At 49.2% G+C, this 26,531-nt stretch overlaps 2 protein-coding genes and 1 long non-coding RNA gene across 3 annotated transcripts; 1 reads left to right on the plus strand and 2 right to left on the minus strand.

The window, feature by feature from the left end:
* Nucleotides 1–6: 6 nt before the first annotated feature.
* ZDHHC12 (zinc finger DHHC-type containing 12) lies at nt 7–4,183 on the minus strand. Its single transcript, XM_017810204.1, has 5 exons — nt 4,099–4,183; nt 3,693–3,829; nt 2,728–2,814; nt 1,416–1,582; nt 7–931 (listed from the first exon to the last, which is right to left on the minus strand). The coding sequence occupies exons 1-5, from the start codon at nt 4,181–4,183 to the stop codon at nt 622–624; spliced, it is 786 nt and encodes a 261-aa protein (XP_017665693.1). The 3' UTR covers nt 7–621.
* A 353-nt stretch (nt 4,184–4,536) lies between these two features.
* Nucleotides 4,537–11,117, plus strand: LOC108495012. The gene is made up of 3 exons (XR_001874004.1): nt 4,537–5,068; nt 5,605–5,672; nt 11,062–11,117. It is a non-coding gene; the product is annotated as an uncharacterized LOC108495012 (long non-coding RNA).
* ZER1 (zyg-11 related cell cycle regulator) lies at nt 6,593–26,386 on the minus strand. Its single transcript, XM_017810202.1, has 16 exons — nt 26,258–26,386; nt 21,918–22,181; nt 20,932–21,082; nt 20,229–20,665; nt 18,511–18,687; nt 17,350–17,464; nt 16,998–17,144; nt 16,593–16,766; nt 15,768–15,983; nt 15,071–15,112; nt 14,610–14,729; nt 14,046–14,161; nt 13,750–13,938; nt 12,699–12,796; nt 12,315–12,417; nt 6,593–11,364 (listed from the first exon to the last, which is right to left on the minus strand). Exons 2-16 carry the CDS (start codon nt 22,073–22,075, stop codon nt 11,307–11,309), a joined length of 2,301 nt encoding a protein of 766 aa, XP_017665691.1. The 5' UTR covers nt 22,076–22,181; nt 26,258–26,386; the 3' UTR covers nt 6,593–11,306.
* Between the last annotated feature and the right edge of the window lie 145 nt (nt 26,387–26,531).

Below are 26,531 nucleotides of genomic sequence, written 5' to 3' on the forward strand. Positions count from 1 at the left end.
ACAGGCTAATTATCTCATAAGCTGAATTGGGTGTCTTACAGCTGTTTCTCATGCACATTAACAGTGTTAAGCCTCAAAGCTTTGTGGAAAGCATTAACTTGAGGCATGTGGATGAAATGAAATTTGCTTTTGACTGTCTAAATATTTACTCAAGTATTTCTGTTTCATGCCCAGTACTACTGACAAAAGGCACTGCAGTTCTCACAGTCAGAACTAGGCTGAAGAAAGGCCACAGGAATTATATTGATCCTGGCTGGTTTTGTCTGTAATTGCTGCTTTTTCCTAGCAGCAAAAGGAAAGGGAGACCTCAGGGAAGAGAATTCTTCAGGAGGTGTGGGTGCAGTTAAGAAAAGGAAGTAAATTTAGAGAGATACCTTTGCTCAGACCAGAAATCAGCTCTGCTGGCCTTGGCCTTCCCAGAACCAGTGTCTCATCTTTAACAGTGTTATTTGTATATAAAAAATAACCCTGGCTATTCCTGAAATGTACTTAGCAGGAGGAGCAGGTTGTGGAGCAGGTTGCATAGTCCGTGATGTGTTAAAGTTCAGTGCAAGGAAGCAGCAGCAATTGCACGAGCAAAGCTCTGCCCAGCAACCTGCAGGTGTGCTGGTACTCCTGGGACTAGACAGGCTCACTGTTCCTGTGAAAATAGATTTGCTCCCATGCAGTGAGGTGGCGTGAGCAGAAGAATCTCCAGAGGTTGAGGATTATCCCCTGGTCAAAGGGATTCTCCAGCTCGGAGTGGCGCAGGTAGGAGATGCGGTGGTGGGACATGAACTCCCAGGTTGTGGTGTTGCACGAGATGAGGTACAGGTGGGAAACAAGCAGCAGCAGGACCACAGTGGTGAATATGACTATCAGGAGGAAGGAGAGCAGGAGGAAAATGTTGTACTTCAGCCATTCCCAGGACTGTTGAAAGTAGAGGCCTGACCTTTCAATTCAAAGAGAAATAAATCTGCAGTTAAAGGAGCAGAATAAGTTCCGTAAACCTGATGGCACATTTAAGTTTGATTCATAACTAGTGAGCTGCTGATAATCCTTTACTACACAGAGTTAATATACTGTAAAGTCCTGAGAGACTGCACCTGTAGGGATTGGAATCTAAGAAGTTCAGAAATGCTGGTTCCCCTGACAGCTGAGAGACAATCGCCTTGAGTTAACTCCTCTCCTGAACAGCTGGAACCCTGATGGAGTTTCCAGCACTTGGATTTGTAAACAAAGATCAGTAACAGAAGCAAAATGAACAATGAAACCTAAATTATCAGATTCTGCTCAAGATTAGGGGGCTCCAGGATGCAAAAGACAGTGAAGATCCAAAGCCAATCCAATGTTCTACACCAGCCCTTCCGTGGGCCTCGAGGAGCACCACAACTTTCAGCCATCTCAGAGGTCCAAATGCCACCTCCTGCCCTTACCAAGCAACGTGGCCTCCCCACAGCAGAACCACCAGCTGCACAGTCAGGTAGGCTATGAAGAGGGGGTGGTTCCTTTCTCCCACACAGTTCTCAATCCAGGGGCAGTGGTGGTCGTAGCGCCGCACGCAGTGCTGGCACAGCTGGCAGTGCCTGGCTCTCATGGGCTGCTGCAAAACAGAGACAATCAATCAGAAAAAGAAAAAAACCCTGCTGGCAGTAGTCACTGCAGTAGTGCTGTCCCACTCCCTGCTTGGTAGAACAGAACATCATGCAAAACTCTTCCTCCACAGCAGTCCTGTCCCTAAAGCACTCCAGGGTGAGACAACAGCACATCAGCATTGCTAAGAACAGCTCAAAGGGGTTGTGATTCCCCTGCTACAGACCCAAACGGGTGAGATTCAAACTAAGTGACTCTCACACATTATTTCTATCTACACATCTTTATTATCTACATATTTATAGGAAGTCCAGTGTGCCATGGAGGGAGACAGAGCCAATGAGTCCATTCAGGAAAGCACGAGCAGACTATTGAGGTGAGAAACTAGGACCACTGCTGTTGAATAGAGTGGGCAGGGATGGGATGTTTTTAAGGGATGCACAGAGGAGGGAAGTGTCTGCTTCTGTCAGTACAAGACACTTGCACAGGAAAGCAGCTCAAATACCAGGAACAGAAAAGATGAAAGACCTGACCGAGAAAAGTAGTGATTCCTAAGATTTGTGCCCTGAAGCATAAAAATGCTTTGCCAGCTTTTCCTCCTGCAATAAGCTCACTTCTCCTGGTAGATGTTCTTTAGGAATTTATGGAAGCTGGGATAATGCTTAATTTTATTAAACCGATAAGGATCACTCTGAAAACAGGCCTCTCTAAGCTTTAGGCAAACTGTTTTAAGAGCTAATTAAATTGCTCTAATTTCTCCTTCATGCTGTCTTTTACCATCCAGGCCAATGTTCTGTTGTTTTAAGGCCTCCAAACAAGCTCTCAATGATGATCAGCTCACACAGGGCACATTCAACTGCCCTTCTGACTATCAAGGTATGTTCAAAATAACCTTCTTTACACTGGTTGACATGGCAGTAAGAATGCAGAATACAATTTTTCCATGGCAAAAGAAGATCCTTGTTTCTACAAGCCAGCAGGGACTTCCAGCCTTGGAAAACTGGCCTTTGTGCCAGTGTCCATCACTACTACACGTGTAGCTACACAATCTGGCCTCCTCTGAGCAGCAATGATGGAGCAGAAAAACACCAACAGCAGCAGCTGAACTTTCAGATCACTCATCCCATCCTGTTCCAGCATGTTCTGGATGCCCACCTTCACCAGGCAGTAACCACAGCGCCGCAGCTTCACGTCACCCGTAGCCTGGGGGATCACCAGGCCCTGTCCTTCAGCCTCCCCTGCCTGCAAAAAAGAGACAGAAGAAGGTTTGTGTGGTGCTGTCTTGGCATGACTGAGCTGCCTTACTGCACCACAGTGCTGGTTATCTCTATCATTAGGAAAGTTAAAATAATTCCTTGGAATTCCTAGAGACGCTGCAGTTGTGGTACAGCGAGAGAGAAGGGGCTCCGGTAACCACGCAAAGAATGTTTGCACAGAGGCAGAAATAACTCTGGACAAGACACACTTTGGGACAAAAACAAGATTTCATTTCCAAACACAATAATGATGTCTTTTCAGTATAAGCAGTGCTACTTATTCATCCACAGCCACACTCACATTAATGATGGAGGACCAAGACTGATCATGCTTTTGTCCTGCACAGTCTGGCAGGCAGTGAACCTCAGGCAGACTATCAGTTACTGGAACTTTGCATCTCCATTTATCTCACTGTAACTTGTTTGTGTGTGTGTCCTCTGAGAGAGCAACAGATCCATAAACAGTTCAATAAACAGGGCTGCAGAGAGCACTGTCTGCCAAGCCTGCCCTTCAATTTAGGTTTTTGTGCACTCGTACCACTTAAGCAGCAGTTAGAATAAAATAGGTCATGTACACATTCTATAGGGCACTGCAGCCTCTGCTGGAAGAGAGGACTTGGGCTCAAATGGCACAGTCACAAGGTCAGTGTGGTGTGAAAGGCACATTTAAAGTCTGAACCCTTTTGCTGTTGTTACAGAATACGAATGTGAGGCAGTCTGGACTCATCTCCGATGGGCTGTGCGTGTTTCCTTCATGCCAGCACAACAGAAACTATTTCACACTTCTTATCTTGCAGAGCGGAAAAAGAAGAGAAGCCTATGGACTTCATAGCCTCTCCACTGTTCATTTATGAAGGGATTTACCTTTGCTTCCTCTTCAGGCTTAACAAAACCCGGATCCATGAGAGACACTTTGAAGTACAGCAGGACGGAGCACAGAACCAGCAGGACGAAGATGAGCGGCTGCAGCAGCTCCCCGCGCTCCTCTTGCTCGCGCAGATCTGAAAGGTACCCAAAAAAGAGAGAGAGCGGCAGCTCCTTGTGAAGCGTCCGGGATGTTTCCCTCTGGCCTTAGCCAAGGGATCCCGCACCCACAGGGAGAAACGGGGCGGGGTGAGCGGGGAGAGACTGAGAAGGGGCTCCCCACGCCCTCCCCTGCCCTGGGGGCACCCCCGGGCCGTGCCGGGGGGCAGGGCCCGCACAGCCCCGCACCGATCCCCGTCCCCCGGTGCCCCCGGGGCGGAGCGGCCCCGGCCCGGCCCCGCCTCACCCGTGCGGTGCAGGAGGAGCCCGAGCGTTAGGGCCGCGCTGAGGGCCGTGTGTGCCGCCCGCACCCAGCGCCCGCTGGGCCCCATGGAGGCACCGCGGCGGCCCCGGGGCTCCGCCGGCCCGGAAGGGAGCGGGCGGGGCCGGAGGGGACACGGGCGGGGCCGGAGGGGACACGGGCGGGGCCGGAGGGGACACGGGCAGCGCCCCGAGGCGGGGCCAGGGCGGCCTGTGCCGGCCCGGCGGGCGGGGGCTCCGCGGGGCACGGGAGTCACTTCCCTCCTCCTCGCGGGCACCGCTGCCCTCAGGCTCTGCTGCCCTGTCGAACCGGGCTCTCTTTCCTCCCCACCACTCCCGGTTTTTCCCGCTGCAGCCCGCGGGCCTGTCCTCCCCCACACACCGCCCGTGTTGTGCCCAGCGAGCCGGCCCAGCGCCCCGGGGTCTTGCCTCGAGGAAGGTGTTGGACTGGATGATCTCCAGAGGTCCCTTCCGACTCGTATTTGGTGTTTTCCCTGAGCCCCTTCCCGCCCCGAGCCCGGGCTCTCAGTGACTCTGCCGGGCTGTGCCAGCGGGTGTGGGGAGCGCAGGACTGGGCACAGTGCTCGGCACCTCCGACACACCAGGGCGGACACTGCTGGGTCTGCAGAGTGATGGAAGGGTCTGGGAGCCATGGAAGGGTCTGGCAGAGATGGGTCAGGCAGTGGGTGCCGTTCGAAGGCTGCTCGAGGTGGTGCCTGAGGTGCCGCACTGCGTTAACTCCAGTCTTGCCAATGTGGTTATTCCATGTGTTCATTTCCATCCCCCGGGAAAAGGCACAGAGGCCGTGCCTGGCTGGATGCGGGGCCCCATGAACAAAACGGAGCCTGGAGAATGCCCGACATAACTTGAGGAGGGATGTGATCTGGCCGGGGATGTCTGCACTGAAGAGGCTCCTGGCTGAGCGAGGGCATTGGACGGCCCGCAGAGCGAAGCAGGTGTGTTCAGAGAATAGCCCTTCTCAGCTGAAACAGGCATCTAAAAGCAGTTGAATTGCACCCCAGATGTCTCTTGCTAACAATAAAAAAGCTAAGGTGACTATAGCTTAGATGTACGTATTTACACTTGGAGTGTCTGTCAGTTTAGGGGAGATGAATCTCATCACAGGCCTGTAATAGTTCCAAAATCAGTGTTTTCTCTTTACACTATTTTCAGTTTTAACACAAATAAACCTTGCTGCTTTTGTTACCTTCCTTCTCAGTGAAAATTTGGAAAGAAAAATCCTATTCTTTCTAAATTTACCCTCCAGCACCTTAAAAGTAGCTGATTCCTTGATATTGTTTGCCCATAAATTCATTATTTTGGTCTCTTTAAGTCAGTGGCCACCTGCTGATTCCAGGAAAGCACCTGGCTGTGTGGGTCACTTAAATGGTTTACCTGAGACAGCTGGGTTGAAATGTTAATAAAAATTGTAGACAAAATTTTCAATAATCATTCAAACCCTTTTGCTTTAATTTTTTTTTTTTTATTCCAGGTAAATGCAAAACTTACAGCTATCCTCCCTCAGACACCTCACAGACTGTACTGGTGCTTGAAAAAAAGGTGGGTAGTGTCTTTCCTTCCTTGCAGAGAGGTGTAAATTTTAAAGCTTGATAATGGCAATCTGAGTAGTAACAACATTATCCACTTGAAAGTAGAAACATTTTGATGTTCTAGAATAATCTGTCCTAAGGAATGTATTCTCACTCTCTTTGTGATTAAAATAATTTGGTGCATGTTACTCTTTTTATCTTCTCCTTCAGCTGTGAAACCTGTCTTGCAGAGATCAGAGCTCATCTCTGTCTCAAGGGCTTCAGCCTCAGTGAGTGGTTGAAATTAGGCTCAGTTCCAGAAAATCTCTAATAGCGAGTTTCTGAGTGGAGATTCTAGGTTCTTATGGCATTCCAGCTAGGAATTCCATGCTGCTGGAAGCTTAAGGTATCTCTCTGTCCTCTTACAACAGGGCACATTTTCAGAGGCAGTTCAGTTTCATGTGATTCCTCCTCCCACTCCGTTCACCCTGAGTCTGATCCTTTAGAGACTCCACAATGACCACTGAATTAACCGGCAGTTGAGCCCTTGCAGGACCAGGGTCTTAAGAAGAAAGTCACGCTGGCCTTAAAGCAGATTGACTGGCTTAAGCCAGAGGCTTTTCTTAAGTGCTCAGCTTCTGCCCACTTACAAAGCCTGGGCTGTGGAGTGTGAGCTGCAGATCTGTTACGGAGTTCAGAGCAATCTGTACACTCAAATGTTGTCCTGATTTTTTTATTCTCCTCTCACACAATCTCTTAACAATACTCTCTTCCTCCACATCTCTTTTCTGTTGACAAACAGTATTGTATCTCTTGGAGTGATGAAAGGCAAAGCCACTGAACTGCACCATCAACACATGGCAGTTCCTTTCATTTGTAATGAAATATTTGACAGCAAACGGCCCAGTAATGTACCTAAATAAACCACATCCACAGACCAAAGGAAGAAGACACTGTTGAGCACTAGGTTTAATACACAGCGGGTATCCAATGGATACAACAGAAAAGTTAATTCATTCAGAATTGTAAGGAAGCAGCAGTTGTGCATTTTGATTTTTTTGCTGGGTTTCACCATGTACAAACATTTGAACCAGGCCCCCACATCAGGCAGGTCCATGGACAGAGTAAAAGCAGACACTCGTTATAACGGAGGGTATTTTCTTTCAGCAAAACAAGGAAATACATATTTGGTTAGCTTAAAAACTTCTTTAAAAACAAGAAAAGAGTTACAGAGAGAATCAGTGACAAGTATATGAATTCAAACCAAAGTCTGCTAAAGCAGAAGTGTTTCAGTTCAGCAGGAAATCTCCCTCAACCCTTATTTAAGTGCTGTCTTCTCCAGCCCTAATGTTCCTTTTCATCCATACCTGATGACTATTGCCCTCTGTGCTTCATGCACATGGTTGTCGTGGAGACCAGCTGTTTCCCTACTTTTAATTCTCTTTTTCTAGCACAAGCTGCCCTCTGACACCTGAGCTGTGGCAGGCTCCTCCCTGAACAGTCTCAAGAAAATGTTTTTTCTATGGATAGTTCCTGACTGCAGTGCCCCTGGAGCTCTTGTCCTACTTGTAATTAATTGCCTTCTTCAGGTGATGAGAGGAACTCAGCTCACAGCTCCAAGACTTTTCTTCCCACTCATCCTTTGCAGAGACCAGAGTGACAGCAGCAGCAGCCCAGCCAAGGTGACAAGCTGGGTAGGATTCAGTGCTGAAGAGAAACATTTCAGTAGGAAGGTGCAGGGAAACAGCAGCCCTGGTGCAGATGGATTATCTGCAGTGCTCTGATTGCCACAAATATCAGTGCTAAACTTGCCTGGCTTGGTCTAGATGAGAAAGTCTGGTGCTGCTGGGTGTTAGGCATCATACAAGGAGATGCCAGTCCTTATAAGCAATTCCTCCCACAGATCTTGTAAAATGGAAGCACTTGTGGGAAGTTGCCCAGCAATTTGGAAGTTGCCCAGCACTGCCTGCTGAGCCAAGGGCCACTGAAGGACAGGGCAGCCTCCAGCCAGGGAGGAAACTACACAGTCCAGGCAGAGGGATCCTTTGTTGGCACAGTCTCTGCAGGGAGCTACTGAGTTGTGTTCGTGCTCTGCTTGCTGAGCTTTGCAGTATTAAAGGAAATGTAGTAGTGAAATCATGAAGAGTCTGGGTGGGCCAACAGCTACTGAGCACAAGGAGCACCTCTGCCATGTGTTTACTCATGATGAACTTCTCTCCAGCTGGATTTTTCACTTGACAGTTCTGGTGACAACCCTGTTCTGGTTTTCTGAGCAGGGTTGGTGATTGGCTCTATGATTCTGTGTGAAGTTAAAGTCTCCTGGTTCATTCCTTTGATCCAGCAAGGCTGGAAGGTCTGAGGCTTCCCTGGAACAGGCAAGCATTTCAGGGTATCTGACTTCCCCTTTTACATTAGACCTTCATAAAAAAAATCAGCCACTTTGCCCTCCCCTCCTTGCAGAATACTGATATGATATCTGCAGGCAGCTCTCCTGTTCTGTCCTCAGCTCTGGATCTATGGCAGCAATTAACTCTGTCTCCAAAAAGTGCTTTCAGGTCATGCCTCTTGTTTCAGTTAGGGAAACTGTGGTACAAACTCATTTCAGACTTCCAATTACAGAATTCCTGGATTGTGCTCAGGTGTTCAGAGGATACCTTTCTCTCTTTTGCTTCTTACTGAAGGGGAAATGTTATTTTTCAGCTCACAAATTCTTGGCTTGAAGACATGGAAGCTTGTAGGCAAAGCTCATGTGACTAACAGGGATGGTTCTTCTTTTAACATGCTGTCTCAGGAATTTACCTTGCTGTGGCCTGACTCAAAGTCTGATGTGTAGCTTGCTGTAATTGCCCAGTTGTGGTTCCCCCTTCCCCTGGGATCAGTGACAGATTTCAGCTCAGACTGAGCTTTTCTGGCAGCCTGGCCCGACTCCATTAATCTCCTTGTTGCTGGGAATTTGAAATCTTTTTATCCTGGTTCAGGTACAACTTGCTGAGGGGCTGTGAGCAGTGAGGACAGAGGTTTACAGTAGGAAACAAAGCTTTGGTGCAGCTTGGAGCTTGTTAGTTTGGGATGCAGCAGGTGAGACCCCAGTAACAGCTGAACTTGGGGGGGCACTGGTTTGAAAAACCCAAACCTTTGGGGTCTTGAGGCAGATGGGACCAAGTCACTGGTTGTTCATTAGCCTTGATGTAGTTGTGCCAAAATCTCAGAGAAAAGCCTGACTGCACGGATTGCAATGCAAGGCTGAGCTCTGCTCCAGCTGAGATGGGAGTGCCACTGTCTCCCCAGGGTGGCAGCTGCATTCTGGGGACAAGGGTTTCTGATACCTCTCCCCCTGTGACGTGTCCCCTTCTGCTCCACTCCCTCCTTGCCAACAGTCAGAATCCTCAGTGCTTTTTGTCAGGTGATTTGAGATTTTAGTGGCAGGAGCTTTCACTACATGGGCATTGGGAAGGAAGCAAACCTGGTGGGCAGCACTAAGTGAAACAACTTCAGGACAGCAGCACTAAATGGAATTAAAGAGCAAAACCTGAACTCCCCTAACACACCAAGGCTGCCTGGCAGTATTTGCAGCCTCTCTTAGTTTTGCATCTAGAAGGAAGATCAGCAAATGTTACACAGAAAACAGATCTTGAAATAAGCTTCCCCATCTCAAAGCTTTAGAGACACAAATTCTTGGGGAACAGGAATAAGAGAGAGAAAAATACATTTTAAAAGACTGCAAAAAAGTATAATTTGTCAAGTTTTGCAAATCTTAAGAAAACAATTTGAAAGTGACACAAAAATATATATAAGTTTGAAAAATACTTAAAAGAAAAAAGTACAGATCTCACAATACCAAAACAAATGACATATGGTTAAAAAGAAAAAAGAAAAAAAGACATTGAATAACACCATATTGGCAGAAAAAGTAAACCTGTCCAGGCAGCTGTGTTCTGTCAGTTAAAGTGTCAGTTTGTGGATCAAGGATCTGTCTCTAACGTGCTCACAAGGACAACATGAACTCTGAGCATTAGCAGAACCTCATAGCAGCGAGTCAAATCTGAGAGCAACGTGTCCAAGGGCAGAGAGCAGCGAGTTACTGTGCTGAGAGGCCTGAAATGTCCCACCTCACGTGGCTGTGGGCTCCTCTCCTGCTACCAGGCATAAAATCTTTTCCAAGTCCCTTCTAAGGGAAGATTCGTGACTTGTCAAAGAGCTGTGGTGAGCAGTGGGCTCTAAGCATGAGCTGCACACTGTGCTTAGAGTGTCTGGCTGGGAGAAACTTCAGCTTCTGGAGCCCTTACAGGTCTGGAGTGTTACAGGTGAAGACCAGCTGGGTGGGACTCTCCTCTCACCTGCATCACAAACTGCAGTAAAGCTGCTGATGGGAGTGGGGCTGCACTGGGAAGTGCTGCTGGAGTCAGACAGGAGTAGGGCCTTCTGCTTCCGAGAAGAAAGTGGAACAAGAGGGGCTATTTCATGGGATTGCCCTCCAAAGGGTGCATGGAGACTCCCCACTCTCAGGAGAGGACTTCAGCACCTCCAATTCCAGCAGTTGTGCTGCAGTCAGAGACCTGTAAAGGGGAATTACTGTGCCACTGAGCACAGCTTGTGCTGATGCACACTGAGGAAGAGCAGAGCAGCTCCAGGCCATTCCTGGGACTTGTATGAGGGCTACAACTGCTCTGGATCAGGGCCTGGGAGAGTTTATTATGCAGAGAGAAATACTCTGGCTTTGTAGCCCTTCCCCACAAAAGAAACAAAACTAAAAGGTGGTGAAGGTCTGGAATGAAGATGTGTAGCCCTTTATGAACAAACCTGGTGCCTTCTTGCACAGGCTCCCTTTGAGAGAAAAGCTCTGTGTAGCCAAGAATATGTAACTGGTTTTACTGGTCATCCCTGACCTTATGAGGGTGGGTGGGCTGGCAGATCCTACTGTACTGCCAATGGGGACAAAACAGACCTCTTGACTTTACTGGGAATGTCTTACTTCTGGATGACCCATATACAGTTAGCAGTGCTTCCATTAATGTGAGTCTTCTATAAAAAACCCTTAAGGGAGTGAATTAACTTAAAAGATCTTTCTTCCCTATTTTCTCTATGTATAAATATCACTAAAAGGTCAGTTCTTTTGGTCTGTCTCTCTGGTATTGTGTCCCCCAACCTCTCTGACTAAATAAATAACTCATCCCTGCCCACAGCCCCACTGAGCAGCCAGTGCTGATTCAGGACTGGTGTTCTTGCAGACATTACAGGACCTCATGCAGTACAGCAAAAGGGAATTCTCTAAAAAGTGGGAAATAAACATGTCACACTAGTGATCACACAACTAGGTCTTCAAGCTCATGGTCATTTGAGGCTCTCTGTGTGGTCTAAAACAAAAAGGTTAAAAGATACATAATGTAGTTGTCTTTGTTTTTTGTTTTCTTTTTATACAGAAATCATACACACGGAACTTCAACCTGAAACTTCATAACAAAAAAAGTCCACTAAGGTAAGGAAAGCATTTTGTTGTGCAAAAAGTCCCTCCCCCCTCCTCTGTTCACCTTCATCTACTGAGGGTCTCACACACACACAAAGTTTCCTTCCAACGGGCGAGTTGGTAAGAAAGAGTCCTCCCTATGTACAGTGAGTTAGAGAGAAGCTGGATACAGTGCTGGCAAGAGGCATTGGGTGAGTGCCTCTATCTGGAAGTGTCCATGTTCTCCTCCTTAAAGTTACTGCAGTGCTCTATAACTTTCCTATGGATAAAACAAGGACAAGGAGAAAGGGTTTAGTGTAAAGCTTATTGCACCCAGTTGCGAGACAGTAAGGTAAGAACTGTCCCACAGTTGATCTCTATGTAACTTTATCCTCTTTGTGTCAAAACCAGTAAACTCCACAACAGCAGCTTAGAGCTCCCAGTCTGGAATGTCAAGTCACAGTAGTGCACATCCAGATCCATTTGTGACTGTTCATTCACCACCCCCATATCCAAATCCTCAGATACCTTTGAATCACAGCAGGAAACACGTGCACACAAATGTCTGTCATTCACTGTGCTGTCACCTGTGCCATAAACACACCCTGTGTGTAACTGTGATTGTCTTCTGCAGGCTCCAGTCCCCTCCAGCGCTTAGTGACCCTTCAGCTGTGGGAATACCTGCTGCCCACCCACCAGGTATGTGTTCCCAGCCCATCTCTACCTCTTTTATATTCATCCTGCAGGTATGAAATTACAGCTCTTGCTCTGCCGACGACCAGAGACTGCAGCTGGCTTTTAAAACCCTGAACAGATGACTCCAAAAGAAGGTCACGTAACTGGGGAAGCTCACAAAGGTGATGGACTCTCTCTACCTTTTCAAAAATGCTCTCATTTTAACTGTGCAGTCAGTAGTTTTAATGACAGACCAATATGACTCTGGAGACAGGACAGTGATGACTGGAGACTATTGGCCTAAGAGCTGCAATTAGTCACGTGGCTCCCTTGATCAACAAGCCAATTCTGTAACCAATTTGCCTGGCAATGATCTGTGTGCACTGCCCACCTACAAACACCTCTAGTCTGTTTTCACCTGTTTTTCCTGTGTTCACTTCATACCCCTTGCACACATCAATGCAGGCCTTGCTTTGGCAGCCTCACTTGATGTGGAAGAATAAAAACTAAAGTAAAGCTAAACTGGATGTTTGTGACAGTGCTCTGGTGTCCTACCGGGCCATTTCCTTGGTCTCTTGCCGTGCTGAGGCCATTTTGATCATGTCCTTCAGGAGAGGGATCCCACCTTCTTTGATCAGCAGCGGGCAGTACTTGTCAGCTGAAGAGAAAAGAATGAAACAGGCCCTTGTGAGCCCTCACAAGAGGGGTACAAAGGGTGGCAGGAGGGCAAGGAGAAGGATCAAAACAGTGAAGGAATTTCCTACACACCAAGTCTCATTGTTTTTGTTTGGCTGTGCTGCCTGGACATTCCTGCATCATTCAAAAAAGGTTTTCTCCCCCTACATAGCTTAACTGGGAAGACTTTTTCTGCTGACAGCCTCAGAGCCACCCCCTCAAGTTCTACAGTGCAAGGGATGTGATTTCAGAAAGGGAACTTACGGTAGACAGAGACCAGGTTATAGAGTGCCCAGGTGGCCCAGTGCTGGCTGACTGGGGAGATTCCTTGTGGAAGAAGGCGGAGGATTGGTTCAAATGACCTGCACAGAAATATTACAGAAGTTGTTAAAAATCCGAGAGCAGCTTCTTTCAGCACCTTCACCACTCACAGCAACACAAACTCTGCTCACAGATGTCACAGCAGTAAATGCACTGGCACGCCAAAGATTCTGGCACCAAGTCTGTGTCCCAGGGCAGTGCTGGCAGGATTACAGGCCCCACCACTTCAGCACAAACACTGCCCAGATAAATAGCTGCTAGGAGGGTGACTGAGCCCAAAATCTGATTTCCATCCTCAATCAGTCATTTGCTCACGACAGCTAAAACCCAGCACTGATCGATCTGTAGAGGGGATAAAGCCAAACTATACCCAGGCAAAGCTGGCTGCACACGTGCAAGGGTTGCTGTGTTTCTTCTGATGACAATGACATGTCTATACTGTGGAACAGGCACTGGAATGCCAGTTCTGGATCCCTGCCAAGCACTAAGGGAATACTGAGTACCTGATACCCTCTTACAGGAAGGGTTTTGGACGATCCCAGCAGTTGTATAAACGCATGAAGGGATTTCTGGGAACTGTGTCTAAATATGCCCCTGAGAGTGAAAGCTACAGCACATGACTTTGGGAAGCAAACACTTAAGGAGCTGCGAAGGACAGCAGTCTCAGAGCATGATGCTTAGGCAGTCCCACACAGATCATGGGTTTCCTGAGCTACTCAATTTCATCAGAAACATGCAGGAGAAACTCTGTCGGGCTCCCAAACTTCTCCCATAGGAATTGCCAGGTAAGGTGTCTAATTTCAGCAGCTTGTGTAACATATTTCAAAGGAAGATGTAAAACCCTCACTAAAGAATATCCCTGAGGATGTTCCTCTCTCACTTTGAACAGAGCCTCCATGCTGGGCTATATCTCTTCCATTCTCTCTGTTGGTGTTGGCTTCCTGTGACAATCCTGGCTCCTGGGTGAGTGGGCCAAACTTTTCCTGTTCCTCACCTGTAATTGATATTTCTCCTGGAGTTGATATCCCAGCTCTGGATGGCTGCCCACATCCTCTTCACAACTTCCTCTCGGTGGGGCTCACAGATCCCCCAAGCCTCTGGACCATCAAACATGATATGGGAGAGCACTCCACAGGCATTATAGGACACCTCAATCCCGTCGGCTTTGCTCTCCAGCAGGTTGCTAGCAAGGGAGACATCACTTAGAGGTGCTGAAGCAGCAAAGGTTTAGGAGTCTCCAGGTGATGGAGGAGCAGAGCTCCAGGCCCAGCTGATGAGCCAGGCACTCACCTGAACACACTGATGAACTGGGAGGTCATGAGCTGCGGGCGGAGCTCCTTCACTTCTGCCACATTGCCCAGGAGGCCCAGCATGTTGCGGTGCAGCTCCTGTTTCTCTGGGAATTCCTGGATGAGCAAAGGACAGGATTACATACAGGTAGGGCCACAGTGATGCCAAGAACAAGCAACCCTGGGGAAAGGCTGTACAGCTCATCTAGAAAGGCTGAGCACTTTTGGGAAGTCAGGAATGGCTCCTTAGCAGGAGCCAAATGGGATCTGGAGTGCTAAAGGTACATGTGAAGTGAGAGAGTTGAGACCAGGGCCCTCTGTTCACTGTTCACTGCTGCTCTGCTCAGGGGAACTGAGCAAAGCTGGGGAAAGAGGAAGATGTGTTGAGTTCCTCTGTTCTACTGGCTGGGTGGAAGGATGTGAGAAGAACATAGACAAGCTTTTACTTTTCCATTTGTGCAATGCAGGAAGTACTCCTTGGAGAGGAGCAGAGCCAGGGATCCTGCCCAGGCACCCACATCTCCACTGCTCGTGTCAGCCTCTCCCCAGAGACAATCACACTTACTTTCAAGCACTCCAAGAACAGTTTCATGCCGCTGTAGTTAAGGAACATCTCACAGTTATCTGGGGTCTCATCAGTGATGTTCCATAGGGCACTCCAGGAGAACTCCATCACCTGGTCACACTAGAGAGTCAAAGAAGGGACAGAATCAGAGCTTTGCTAATGTGGGAGCCTGACGCAGACCAACCACTTATTTCCTCTGGCATCACCCCAAATGGCTCCAAAGGTAAGAAAACCTTGTTATTCACTTTCAATTTGTCAGCAAGTGGGTTTTTTTGTTTAATATTTTTGTCTCCCTGTCACATTCCCCTGCCCTCAGCCTGAGACAAGAAATTCTGCAGCATCAGCTGAGATGTCTTGTGTTTGTCAGAGAAGCTGAGCTGGCACTCTGGGCTGATCTCCAGGCCTAAGTGGGACTGAAGAGAAAATACTCTATGTATATGTTTTTTTGGGGAAACACTCACCGTTTTATCAGCCAACTTCTTCTGAATCAACTTTAGCATTGTCTGTGGGCAAAGGAAGGGGAAGAGTGAGAAACAGTTTAGAAATCATGGAGCTAAAACTTAGCTGCTGTGGTACTGCAGGGGCCAATTTTCAGGCTTATTCAATTTTGATCCTTTGTAGAGAACCTACTTGGTATCTCTTTCTTTAAACCAATGGGACTGGGTTATGTTCAAAGTTGCAGGTATTTACAGAGATGAACTATGCCAGTCCCTGAACTGTTGAGTTTGTGGTTGAGTCAGTTTTGATCTGTATCACAAAGTCTGGGATGTGGCATAACTGCACCAGAGCACTGGCCTCTGCAGCTCTTGGAAAAGGTGAGGGACGTGGGTTGACATGAGCTGGGAAGCTGATGCAAACTTGGGGAGGAAGAGAAGGAGCAAGTCACAAGGTGGTACCAGCTGTGGAAATAACATGATGTGGTGAGGAGGTATAAGCTGTATAAGGTTACAGTGCTTCCTGCCCTCCCAGGCAGTCTCTGGGATCATGGCTGGTAAGCAAGCAAAGGAGGCTCCAGGAAGGGTTAGCACTGCTGGGACAGTGGTTCCCTCCTGTGATACTGTGAGGTTGGATCACAGCTGGATGCATTGGGTGAACGGCTGCAAGGGAACTGTGCTGGCCTGGGTTAAGGGTAAGCAGACACCCTGGGACCATACCAACCATGACAAACCCCATCTTGCCCACAGCTTCTTTGTGGTCGTTGTCCACCTGGCAGACCAGAGCGTTGCAGAGGTGCACAGCGATGCGCTGGATGGACTCGTCCTGCCGGCTCTGGTTGAGGATGTTCAGCAGCAGCTCGTTGACCCGGCGGTACTGGAACTCCAGCTCCTCGGGAATGCTGAAGTTACACAGTGTCAGGCAGCAGTTCCGCTGTACCTGGGCCAAAAGGAAGCAAACGCTGGGCCAGGTGGCTACAAAACCACCGGCCCCATCACTTCATGTTTCCTTTCTGCTTGGTATTGAAACCATCTTCTTGCCTCACTACAACTACTAAAATTTCAGTTACCCTTCTATTTAGTGCTGTGCTTTAGCCATGCTCTGTCAGTACCCCTTTCTTTCTCTCTGTCACTCCAGTTTCACAGGGCCACACAATTACCCAGGGCCCACTGCTTTCCAAGCCAGTTCCTCACTGCGTGCAAGCTCAGCTGGCTTCCAGTACGGAGATTTGGGATGTTTCTTTCCATTGACTCGATATCCCCAATGCCTTTGACACCACAGTCAATGCACAACCTTTGACTGCTACCCATGGAAAAAAAGGAGCCTTGCTATCATTACTTTCTCCCCCTTTTTCTGGAGAATATCACATGGATAAGTAACACCCTGCATGTGATCCCCATCACTGAGTGAAAGGAAAGGAGCAGATCTGGGCAATCGCTTCTCTGCCTTGACTCATTGCCTGGAGGCTGAGGAGACCAGATGCTGACACCAGGCTAAAGAGATAGGATAAAGGAAGGAGGGAGCTGAAGGAGCCTGGTCTGCTCTTACTGTGACCTCCTGGTAGGACTCCATGCCGTTCAGCACCACCTGGATGACCTGGCGCCGCAGCTTCACGCTCTGCTCCATGCGGTACTCGGAGTTGGTCAGGTAGAACAGCGCCGCGCTGCCCGTCACCTGGATGTTTTTGTCATCCTTGTGGCACTTGAGGGCTGTGATCACCAGCTGTGGAGAAAGAACATGGAGCTTCAGTGCCACTGACTCGCTGTGGAGTCTTGGAGTGACTGTCAAACGCCCTCAAGGAATGCGTGGCCCAGGCATTGAGGGAATGTGCTTATGAAACGAAGGTAAACCAGTTCCACTGCACTACTGGAACTTTCTCCAGAACGGTTTCCTAGGGTGAAAAAAAGACTGGGACCACAAAATTGCCCTTGTGAGGGAGAGGCAAAGGCTCACCTGGAGGGCTCTCAGCAGCTGGCTGCAGCGCTCGATGCGGGCGATGTCGAACAGGAGGTTGATGGCGCGGGAGGTGATCTCCGGCCGGTGCTCTGTGTAAGCCTCGATGGCATTCAGGACTTGCTCTTCGTTCTTGTCTCCACTCACCTGGTACAGGGGAACAAAAACAGTCAGGGAAGAAATTATGGAGGAGGAGGCAGATTTCCTGCATTATCAACTAGGTATTGAAAGGTCAGAGCTCAGTTGTCACAACTGAGACCCAAAGAACTCCGCTCTACTGGCAGCCAATAATTTTCAGGTTCTTTCAACTAATACCAAGCTCCCACTGCCTGCGTTCCTGCAGCCTCGTTACCTTGTAGGCTGGAATATGTGTCAGGCGGCAGAGAGACGTTTCAAAAAGGCCCAGGAACTGGAGTGGCCGTTTCAGACCCCGGAAGGGAGCAATGCTGCTCTTTGCTGGCTCAATGCTGGGAGAAAAAAATAAGAGATCACTCGTGTCAGTACCGTGTTTCTTCAGGTGTCAGCCCTCCATTCACTCTGCACTGCCTCATAACCAGAGTGATAATGGCTACACTTCCCTTTACAGGAGCTCCTAAACATAACCCTAAACGTTCATCCCAGGTGATCCTGAGTGAAGGGTGAATGTGTGGAATAGAACCAGCAGTAAGAAGAATTCATGGAGACAGAATGCAGCTTTCCCAGGTAGAATTTGTCCTGGAAATTGACTGGTTGGAGTGAACATTTCCTTCTAAAGGGCTGTGGATTTCACTGATCCAAAGTATCTGCAGTCTGGGCTGTGCATCATCTGATAGACTAGCTCTGCTTCTGTGAGCAGGCAGGAACACTGCTTTTGCTACCATGTTCCTTATTGACCAAGAGCCAGTGCATTTTCACTGGCTCTGATAAAAACGAGCCAGTACTGTCCCACTTGTTTGCTTCTGTTCAGTAAGTGCTTCATAAGAGGGCAGAGTTCTTGGCTGAGCTGGAAAACCAAACTTCTAGCTATGCCTCTACCAGGATTTGCAAGGATTGATCTCCCCAATATCCAGGTCAAATCTGAAAACAGGCCTTTAGATTCCAAGTTCCTAAAACATTCAGCCCTCCCTGACTCAGTGTATAAATGTTCTGTCTCAAAAGAGCCTGGATTTTAGTGAGGGTAAGAATGTTCTGTGTAGGAAGTATGTACAGAGCTTTGGAGTCCTTTCAGAAATAATCCTGCAGGAGATCCCTGGGAGAATGTGTGTGGAAAAGAACTGAAATCCTTCAGAGCTGTATGGCAGGCAGATGGGATGATTTCTTTATTACTCTTACAAGTCCTTACATGTATTGCATACAGCAATAGCAGTTGATTCTCACACCAGTCTTTACTGTCAGGGGAAACTGGGAAGAGTTGTATCCTGCTTTTTAGTATTAGACCTACAGAATTTGGGAACTCAAAAGAGGGAACTGTTCTTAACTCATCTTTCCATGATCTATCCATCCAAGCAAACCTCAGTAACTGCTGTTCCCGTACCTTGTCTGGCCCATCTTCTCCTCCATGCTGGGGATGGTGCAGTTCTCTAGCATGGTGTGCCCTGAGATGTCGAGCGAGCTGAGGTTCACCAGGTTCTCCACAAACAGGTTCAGAACCCGCCGGGTCAGCTTAAACTTGTAATAGCTGGACAGATGGTCTCGGGAGATATCCAAGTGCCTGCAGGTGACAGAGAGCATCTCAGAGCCTGGAGAGCGTTAGCTGGGGCTTCTGCCTCTCTACCAGAGGAAAAGGACTACCAAGTGTGATTATTATTTATTATTTCCTTCCCAAGGTACAGGAATGTGGTTGTGTAGGCTCTGGCAGCAGCAGCTGGCCCTGTGTGTAACCAAAGCACAGAGATATCTGGCAGAGGTCTACCTGGAGCGGAGCACAGTGAATTGTCTGGCCACACATCACAAAGCAAATGGCTCCAGGCTCAGGAACTGCCTTTCCCAAGCTCCATCGCAGCAGCCACCTGAGCATTTCTGCCTGGAGATTAAAATGCACCAGAGGATCTTTGCATCCCCAGAAATGTATCTTGCCTCATCCCACAAATTAAGTTACACAAGATTTTGTCTGCTTCCCCAATCTTCTAATTTTTCCACCTCAGGCTAGTACTCTGTCCTGATTTCTTTCAGGTGTTTAAATCCTTAAACTTTGGGAAAATCCTGCTGCTATGGGAGTGATGGGACAAACTGACCCACATGGTGTGCAGGTGGGGTCCCTTACAGGGCAGGGGCTAAGATCCTTGAGAGACTTTTCTAAACTTCCTGAAACAGGAGCCAGCATCCCACTCACAAAAGTGTCTTCTACCTGTTGCAGACCAGGTTTCATTGCAAGTCACTGGGACTTAAAAGTACTTAGATTTAGAAAATGTTATCCAGGATGTTCCCTGAGATTCCAGAGTGTATGTTAATGTGCCTGAATTCAACTGTGATGATGCTAAAGCCATTGCAAAGCATCCTTCCTGTGAACAGTAAGGCCTTTCTCTCTGGTTTGGGAAGTCCTGGATTCCTTTCCCAATACCACTGTGAGGTTTGAATAGCAATTGTCTCAGCTCTGGTTCAGGAAATTGTTTCACTGTCAACACTTTTAGGTCAGGAGCACCCATTTGTTGACACTGCTTGTTCCCTTGGTTGCCCCATCCATGCACAGTGGGCTTCCATGGAGTACAGCCAGAAGACAGCCTGAGCTCAGAGCTTTTCCTAGGTTTATTGCAGAGCCAGGCTTAAACTTTGTAAATCCCTGTTTGATGAATGGTTTGGAGGACTGAGTTTCGCAGTGTATCACTGTGTTAGTTTATGTAACCATATGTAGTAATTTTCTTTTGTCATCTCTTGGGTATTCACCTCTTCTATTTTGTTTGTCTGGTTGGGGGTGGTGATGGTTTTGGTTCGGTGTTCGGTTTGGTTTTTTTTTTTTTGGGTGTCTGGGGTTTTTTGGGAGGTGTGAAGGTGTTATTTTTTGCTTTTCTAAGAGGAAATTTCTGCTAAGTATATCTTTTTACAAGTAAAATTCAGGCTGGCTTTAGACATGTCAGATATGTGCAGTGAGTCAATGAGTGAGCCTGTTCACAGGAAGGTTTATAACCTGAACCCAGCAGGTTATAAGGTTACAGGCACCCAGAGGTGCTTCTGTGTTAGCAGGCAAGTAGATAATTCCTAAAAGACCTTTTCCTATCAGCGGGCAAAGGATAGGCAAGGAAGAACAGATCTGACCTGAGCTTGCGAAGCTGTGCGATCACTTGGATGTGTTCCTCTGAAAGGTCCATGTTGTAAAGCACTAAGGAAACCAGACTGTCCTTCCACTGGGTGAGGAATCCCACATCATTCAGCTGGATCCCAGAGAGATCCAGAGCTGCCAGGGAGGCCAGAGGCCGCAGCAGGGTCTCCACGTTCACCCCCTCGATCAGGCGGCCCAGGTTCAGGAAGCGCAGGCGGCTGAAGCCTTCAAAGGTAAAGTCCTTGACCAAGACCTGGCGGGTGGGGTTCACCAGACAGTCATCCTCACACCCCCCGGGGTTCTCCTCCTCGTAGAAGATATTGCAGCAGCCAAAGAGGCTCAGGGAGATCAGTGTGTGGCTGAAGCTCACCAAGGTTTGCAGGCTCTTGGCCGTCAGCTTCTCACAGTTAGTCAGGTAGAGCTCAACAAGATCCTGGGAAAAGGGAAATCAAGGTTAGGAGATATTTCACAGGTAAAGTGCCCGCCCTGTTTGATCCACACCTCCCGCTGGGACAGCCTGAGACCACATATCACCAGTGTCCCCATCCCATTCCCTACAGTGGCTTTGGGAGCTGAGAAGGGAGAAGCTGATGTTATTCCCAAAGTGAAGGATGGAGCCTTGGGGATCTGCATATCTGGGATTCTAGGTGGTGCCCATGCAGCAATGCTGTGACATGACAGCTGTCAATGCAACAGCACCTGCTTCCTGATGGCCTCCAGGTCCTGGTCCTGCACAATCTGTTCCCGCAGGTGGATCCGAGCCAGCCTGGTGCTCCGTGGGTCTGAGAAGAGGGTGAAGAAGCTTTCATGGGGTTCGAAGATGCTGTCTGTCTTCACCAGCTCCACGTACCTGTGGGGGGCAATGGCATTAGCACAGCACAGCAGAGGCTCAGCTACAGCTCTGGCACCTGCACTGGTGACATGGGAATGTGACACCAACCCCCTCCTGATGACCCAGGTCAGTGTCTGGGGTAGAGGGGCTGACCCACTACCTCTCCTGGCACTGAGCTAATCTTTAGGGATATTTTGTGTGTGTTTGTGAGCAAACTGGATTCTGGCAAGAACAGCCTCCAGGAATTTTTTCCCTAGCTGTTTAAACTTAGTAATTTGATTTTTTTTCTAATTTTTTCAGAAAATTAGCTGGCCAGAGTTCTCTGCCAGACTTTGTGGGCACGAGTTCAGCCAAGAGAGACTGTGACAGCCAAATTATGTAAATCCCTGGAAACAGGTTGCTTTGTAAATCTATGGGAGCAGCAACTTTAAAATTTAACATCTGTTAGCACTTTGCACTCTTATTTCTCTGCTTGGAGAGGGAGCTGTAAAGCTTCAGTAGTGGGAAATGGGAAAGCTCCTTTGTTGCTTACTGACTGTGAAGCAGTGACTGTTTCACTCTGGGTTTACCCTTCTGATTTCCCTTTTAACAGGACTTTGTTCAGCTCCATCTGACTAACTTGGAAAGGGTGATATCCACAGAAATTAGAGTGATATATAGCACTACAATAACTCTGGGAACACTTCCTTCTGAAGTTAATGCAAACCTTTACTGCCAAGATGAGGATCAATTGGAAAAACAGCTCTATGATTTCTTCCCCTTTCATTCTTTTTGGAGAACTATACACCCCTTTCCCTGAGCTCCCAGCTCCTCAAACCAGGCAAAGCTTCCCAAAGCCAGGCCTAAAACGTACTCATTGACAAGTTTGTCACAGATCTCGCTGGGCAGGAAGATGTCAGGGTGGAGCCGGAGCGTTTCGTTGTCCAGGAGGTAGCAGAGGGTCCCCTCCAAGTTGCGAAGGCAGAAGTCGGTGCACAGGGTCATCAGCGACTCGGGGCTGTCGGATGCCATCCTGAGGGAAGTTATGGGAAGGGGAAGAGCAGGAGGAAGCTTTTGATTCAGGAGATCCTTTCCTCAGATGAAGTTCCAGGATGGATTTACAGGGACATCAGGGCAGCTGGAAGCAGAGGGAAAAGAGATGCTTTGAGAAAGGCGCAAATCCAAACGTCCCGACCAGCGTCCCAGGATGTTGGGACTTGTGTTTACAGCCCTGGGCCTCAAAAAGACCTGCGGCAGTTTGGCCTCTCTGGCAGTGTGACTGTAATTCCTTGGTATCTCCACCCCCAAGGATGAGTTAATGTGAAAGTGTTTGGAAATGAGGCTGCACAGCCAAATGTTTCCTCCTTGCAGATTATCTGGTGACAAAGGCCCTGGGAAAGGGAAGTGGCAGAAGCCACATTGCTTGGTTTCCTTCAGAGTGGGTTGGATAAACCAGCAGAACATTTGCTGTCGGGATAATCCTCTGTGTGGCCTCTGTGTGGCCCCAGTGGGATCAGCTGACCCTGTATCTCCTGCCTGTAATTCTGTTTGCCACCACTCCAAGGCAAGTTCCGTTTTCAAGCTGAATGTTTCCCTGCAGTGCCAAGGCAGAAGCTTCATGAAAGCCTTTGAACTAGACTGTGAAGTGGATCAGAAGCCAGAGGCAAACACATGGACTGGTCTGGGATCCCTCTGAGTACAGTGTAAGGCAACTCAGCATGTGTAAGTTTATGCACATGCTGGACACCTGAACTCAGGGAAGGTATCACTGTCTGTTTATTTGTTTGACAAAATCTGACAGCTCTGGTATCAAGATTTGCTCACTGAAGCCCTGAGGTGTTTAGCAGAAGTGTTAATTTGAACACCAGCAATGACATTTTACTTCCAAAGGGTCAAATCAGGTTAGAAGCAATCCTAATGTGAACTTCTCTAAAGATTTCCAGACACAAAAATATTGTTGAAATGTTTATTTTTGATGTAAAACCTGTCTTATCCATCAGTCTGTCCCTGCTGGCAGCAAGAACACCAGTGCTGTGGGGCAGTTGCTGTTCTCTGTGCCACAGCTGAGCAGCCACTGCTGGGGAAGTTTTTGCAAAATGTCCTTAACCATATTGCATTTCTCATCTTTATCCTGCAGCTGCAAAGATCAGGACACTTCTCTGTGTCTCCCTAAAGCCTCTGCTGCTCTCCCTTTCCGCCAGTCCTGCAGTATCAGTACAAGGCAGAAGAGTTTAACTCCCTTTCCTCAGCCTAATGACAAGGGCACTGGGCTGGATCAGGCACCTTCTCTCTGCCCTTTTCAGATGCTGTTCAGCCCCTACCTGGGTGATGATGCCCATACAAAGTCAAGGCTGTGGACAAGGAAACCCTTCAAATTCAGGCACCAAAGGGTCTCCAGGAGCACAGCTGTGACTGAGCCTGCCCGGCAGCCCAAGCTCTCTCTGATCCCTCCCTGTCCTGCAGAAGGGATTTCCATGGAAACATGAAGGCACCACAAGTTGGAACTCAAACCTCTTTTTTTCCTTCCTCCTGCCATTCATTAATTCTTTTTCTGTGTTCTGACCTACAAGATTTAGCAGCTTTTCCAGGGGGGGATCTCAGGTTCTCTGCTGGTGTTGGCTCAAAATGTAAAACCTCTCCAGGCAAAAGCAGATGCTGAGGAAAAGAAAAAACAAACCCAAAACCTCAGCAATCCCAAAAATTGTACTTTAAACTCTCTCCAGTCAGGATGTTAAGGGTGTAACCTACTCTTCTGTGTCACCGAGTCTTGAGATGGGGTCACAAGAACATAAAATTGTGAGTTCTCAATAGTGCCATGGCAGCTCAGAGACACTGGAGGTTCATATGGTCCCAACCATGAAAATGGAGGGTCTGCAGCTTTTAAACAGAAGGAGCTCCATAATCCACGATTCTCTCCTTTGTAGCCAAGTCAGGAGAGAAGTCAAGGCTGAAATGGGCCACTGAGTGCAGAGTATCTTCTCTCTGGCTGGGAGGTCCTGGCCAGGGGAATGCAGGTGGGAGGCAGCTGCCTTGTTCCTGCTTTGGAGATGAATCAGCCTCACCTCCAGAACGAGTCCCTCTCGCAGATTTTGCCTCAAGCCTGAGAGAATCTTTCCAGAAAGGCAAGATCAACAGGAAGATCTGAACCAGTTGGGAAGCACGTTCTGCTGTCCCTACCAGTTCCCCTGTGCCATCAGACAGAAGGTCCCTGCAGCCAGTGTTCTTCCACTGTTTACTACCGATGGCCAGAGAACTCGAAAACAAATTCCCATTGACAATCCATTGTCACGTGCAGCTGGAAACGGCCAGTGCTTGGGACTTGTCCAAGCAGCTCAGAGCACCAGAGGGCAAGGACTGCCTTCCTGTGGCTCTGCCCAGCCTCTGTTCCCTCTCTGCTGAGACCAGCACAATGCAGCCAGTTGATCCCAGCCCTGGAGAAATCAGCTGCCCTTTAACTTCTGAGCTCCCCGTGATCCACCAACACAATCCCAGACAGAAGTTCAACAGAAAGAAGAGCGGTTAATCTGTCCCAGTGAAATAAGACCAAAGAAAAGCTTTCATCTTCATGATTTATTATGGATATCTGAGCAGCTGCTGTGACCTTTTGTCCAGGACAAGACACAAGCTGGGCTCTCCCTCCTCACTTAGACCCAAGACGTGACATGTCGGCAGGGGGAGGGGGAATTAAGTGTCAGTAGCTGCCCTGATCAATATTGTCTCCAGTTACAACCTTCGTGTGTGACACAAAGAAACAAACTGGAGATGCTGATAAATGACTAACGTTTGTCTGATTGTTATCCTCGAGCAGCTCTCTATAGGATCAAGCTGCCCAGTGACAGCCACCAGTGCCTTCCAAGGACGAGCAACGAGCTGCCTGGTGCACGTGTGCTTTGGAAGAGTCAAAGACACATGAAAGATGCTGAAAATTCAAGAGCACCAACTGCAAACTGACCAGAACTACAGTGCCAATATTTATTTCTCGAACAAATTTACCTCCATGTCAGTGCATGAAGGAATCGAGTCCCTCAGAGCTGCAGGAGCAGGCACACAAAAGCCATTTCCATGGGCACACAGCCCTCTCCCTGCAGCCACAGCCCCCTCCCACCATCCACAGGCCCAAAACCAGCCACAGCACAGGCAGCTCCACTCACCCCATCACCAGGTCTCACCAGTCTCTTTGCAAGTATTGCCTATTTTCAGGCTGCACCTGAATGGTGACAGCATTCCAGGCTGCACTGGCACATGAGCCCCTGGCACTCTTGGGGCTGCTGGTGCCAATATCCTCTCCCCTGGACTCCAGACCAATCCTCTCTCCCAGCCTCTCTCCAGGCAGTGCCCAGAGCCAAGCCTGACTCACTCTGGCTCTGTGCCAACCACAGAACGTTTATGCTGCTGCTGCTACAGAAATAATTGGCAAAGCTGACTTTTCCAGCATCAGGGACCTGTCCAAGGAGAGGGCAAACACTGTGCACTGACATGAGTGATTGCAGTGACTCCAGAATAACGAATGTCACGTAAATGCAGAGTTTGGCACAGGTTACGCTCCGAGGGGAAAGTGCACTGTCACCTTTGCTGGCGTCCTGCAGCTGCAAATCACTGGGATTGTGTTAATGGATGGGCCGTGGCAACTCGTGTGGGGAAACCCCATCCCTGCTCACACCGGGGGAAGGGAAGCAGGAGGAGATCGAACTGTTCTGTAACCCAGCACAGCCTGCAATTCCCAAACTTGTCAGCCTGCCACGACTGACACCATAAACGAGACAGCTCGGGGAATGTGTTGATCTTTGTACCTGCCCGCAGCAAAGATGCTCCTTCGGTTCCCTGAATTACACCACGGATTTCCATCCTATAAGTCACCTTCCCAAGAGGACACCCGGGTGCCCCCGCTCACGGCTCCCTGGGCGCAGGGGCTCCGCCAGCCCGCGATAGGCTCTGACAGCCCTGCGAGCGCTCGCAGTAGCCGCGGGCAGGGCTGGCCCCGAGCCCGAGCCCTCCGACAGGGGACAAGACCCAGAGGTCACCCCGGGGGCTGCGCCGGCGCTGCCGCCGCGGCGCGGGGCGCTGCCTGGCGGAACCCCGCAGTCCTGGGGAGGGGATGGGGCAGCGCCGGGGGGCTCCGCACGGCGCTGCCGGGGACGGCGGATCCTCCCCCCGTCCAGGCGGGCGGGCCCGGTGCCCTCTGGCCGGGCTGCGAAGGGCCCCGACGGCACTCACCTGGCGCCATGGGGGGGCTGGTCCCGGTGCCCGGGGCGGGCTCCGCGTCCTGCTCGGCCCCGCTCCCCCCGCCGCGGCCTCCGCTGTCAACAAACCCGCCGTCACTTCCTCCCGCCGCGCCGGAAGCGCCGCCGCCGCCTTCCCCGGAAACACCGGCCCGGCCGGAACGCCCGGGCTGCGGGGGGACCTGCCGGGGACGGGCACGCGGGGGTGACGTCACGCGTCCCGTGACGTCACGCGATCAAAGGCGCTGACGTCACTGCGCGGGGCAGGG

The sequence above is a fragment of the Lepidothrix coronata genome, unplaced genomic scaffold, assembly GCF_001604755.1.
Source record: "Lepidothrix coronata isolate B3197 unplaced genomic scaffold, Lepidothrix_coronata-1.0 Scaffold28, whole genome shotgun sequence".
Lineage (NCBI taxonomy): Eukaryota > Metazoa > Chordata > Aves > Passeriformes > Pipridae > Lepidothrix > Lepidothrix coronata.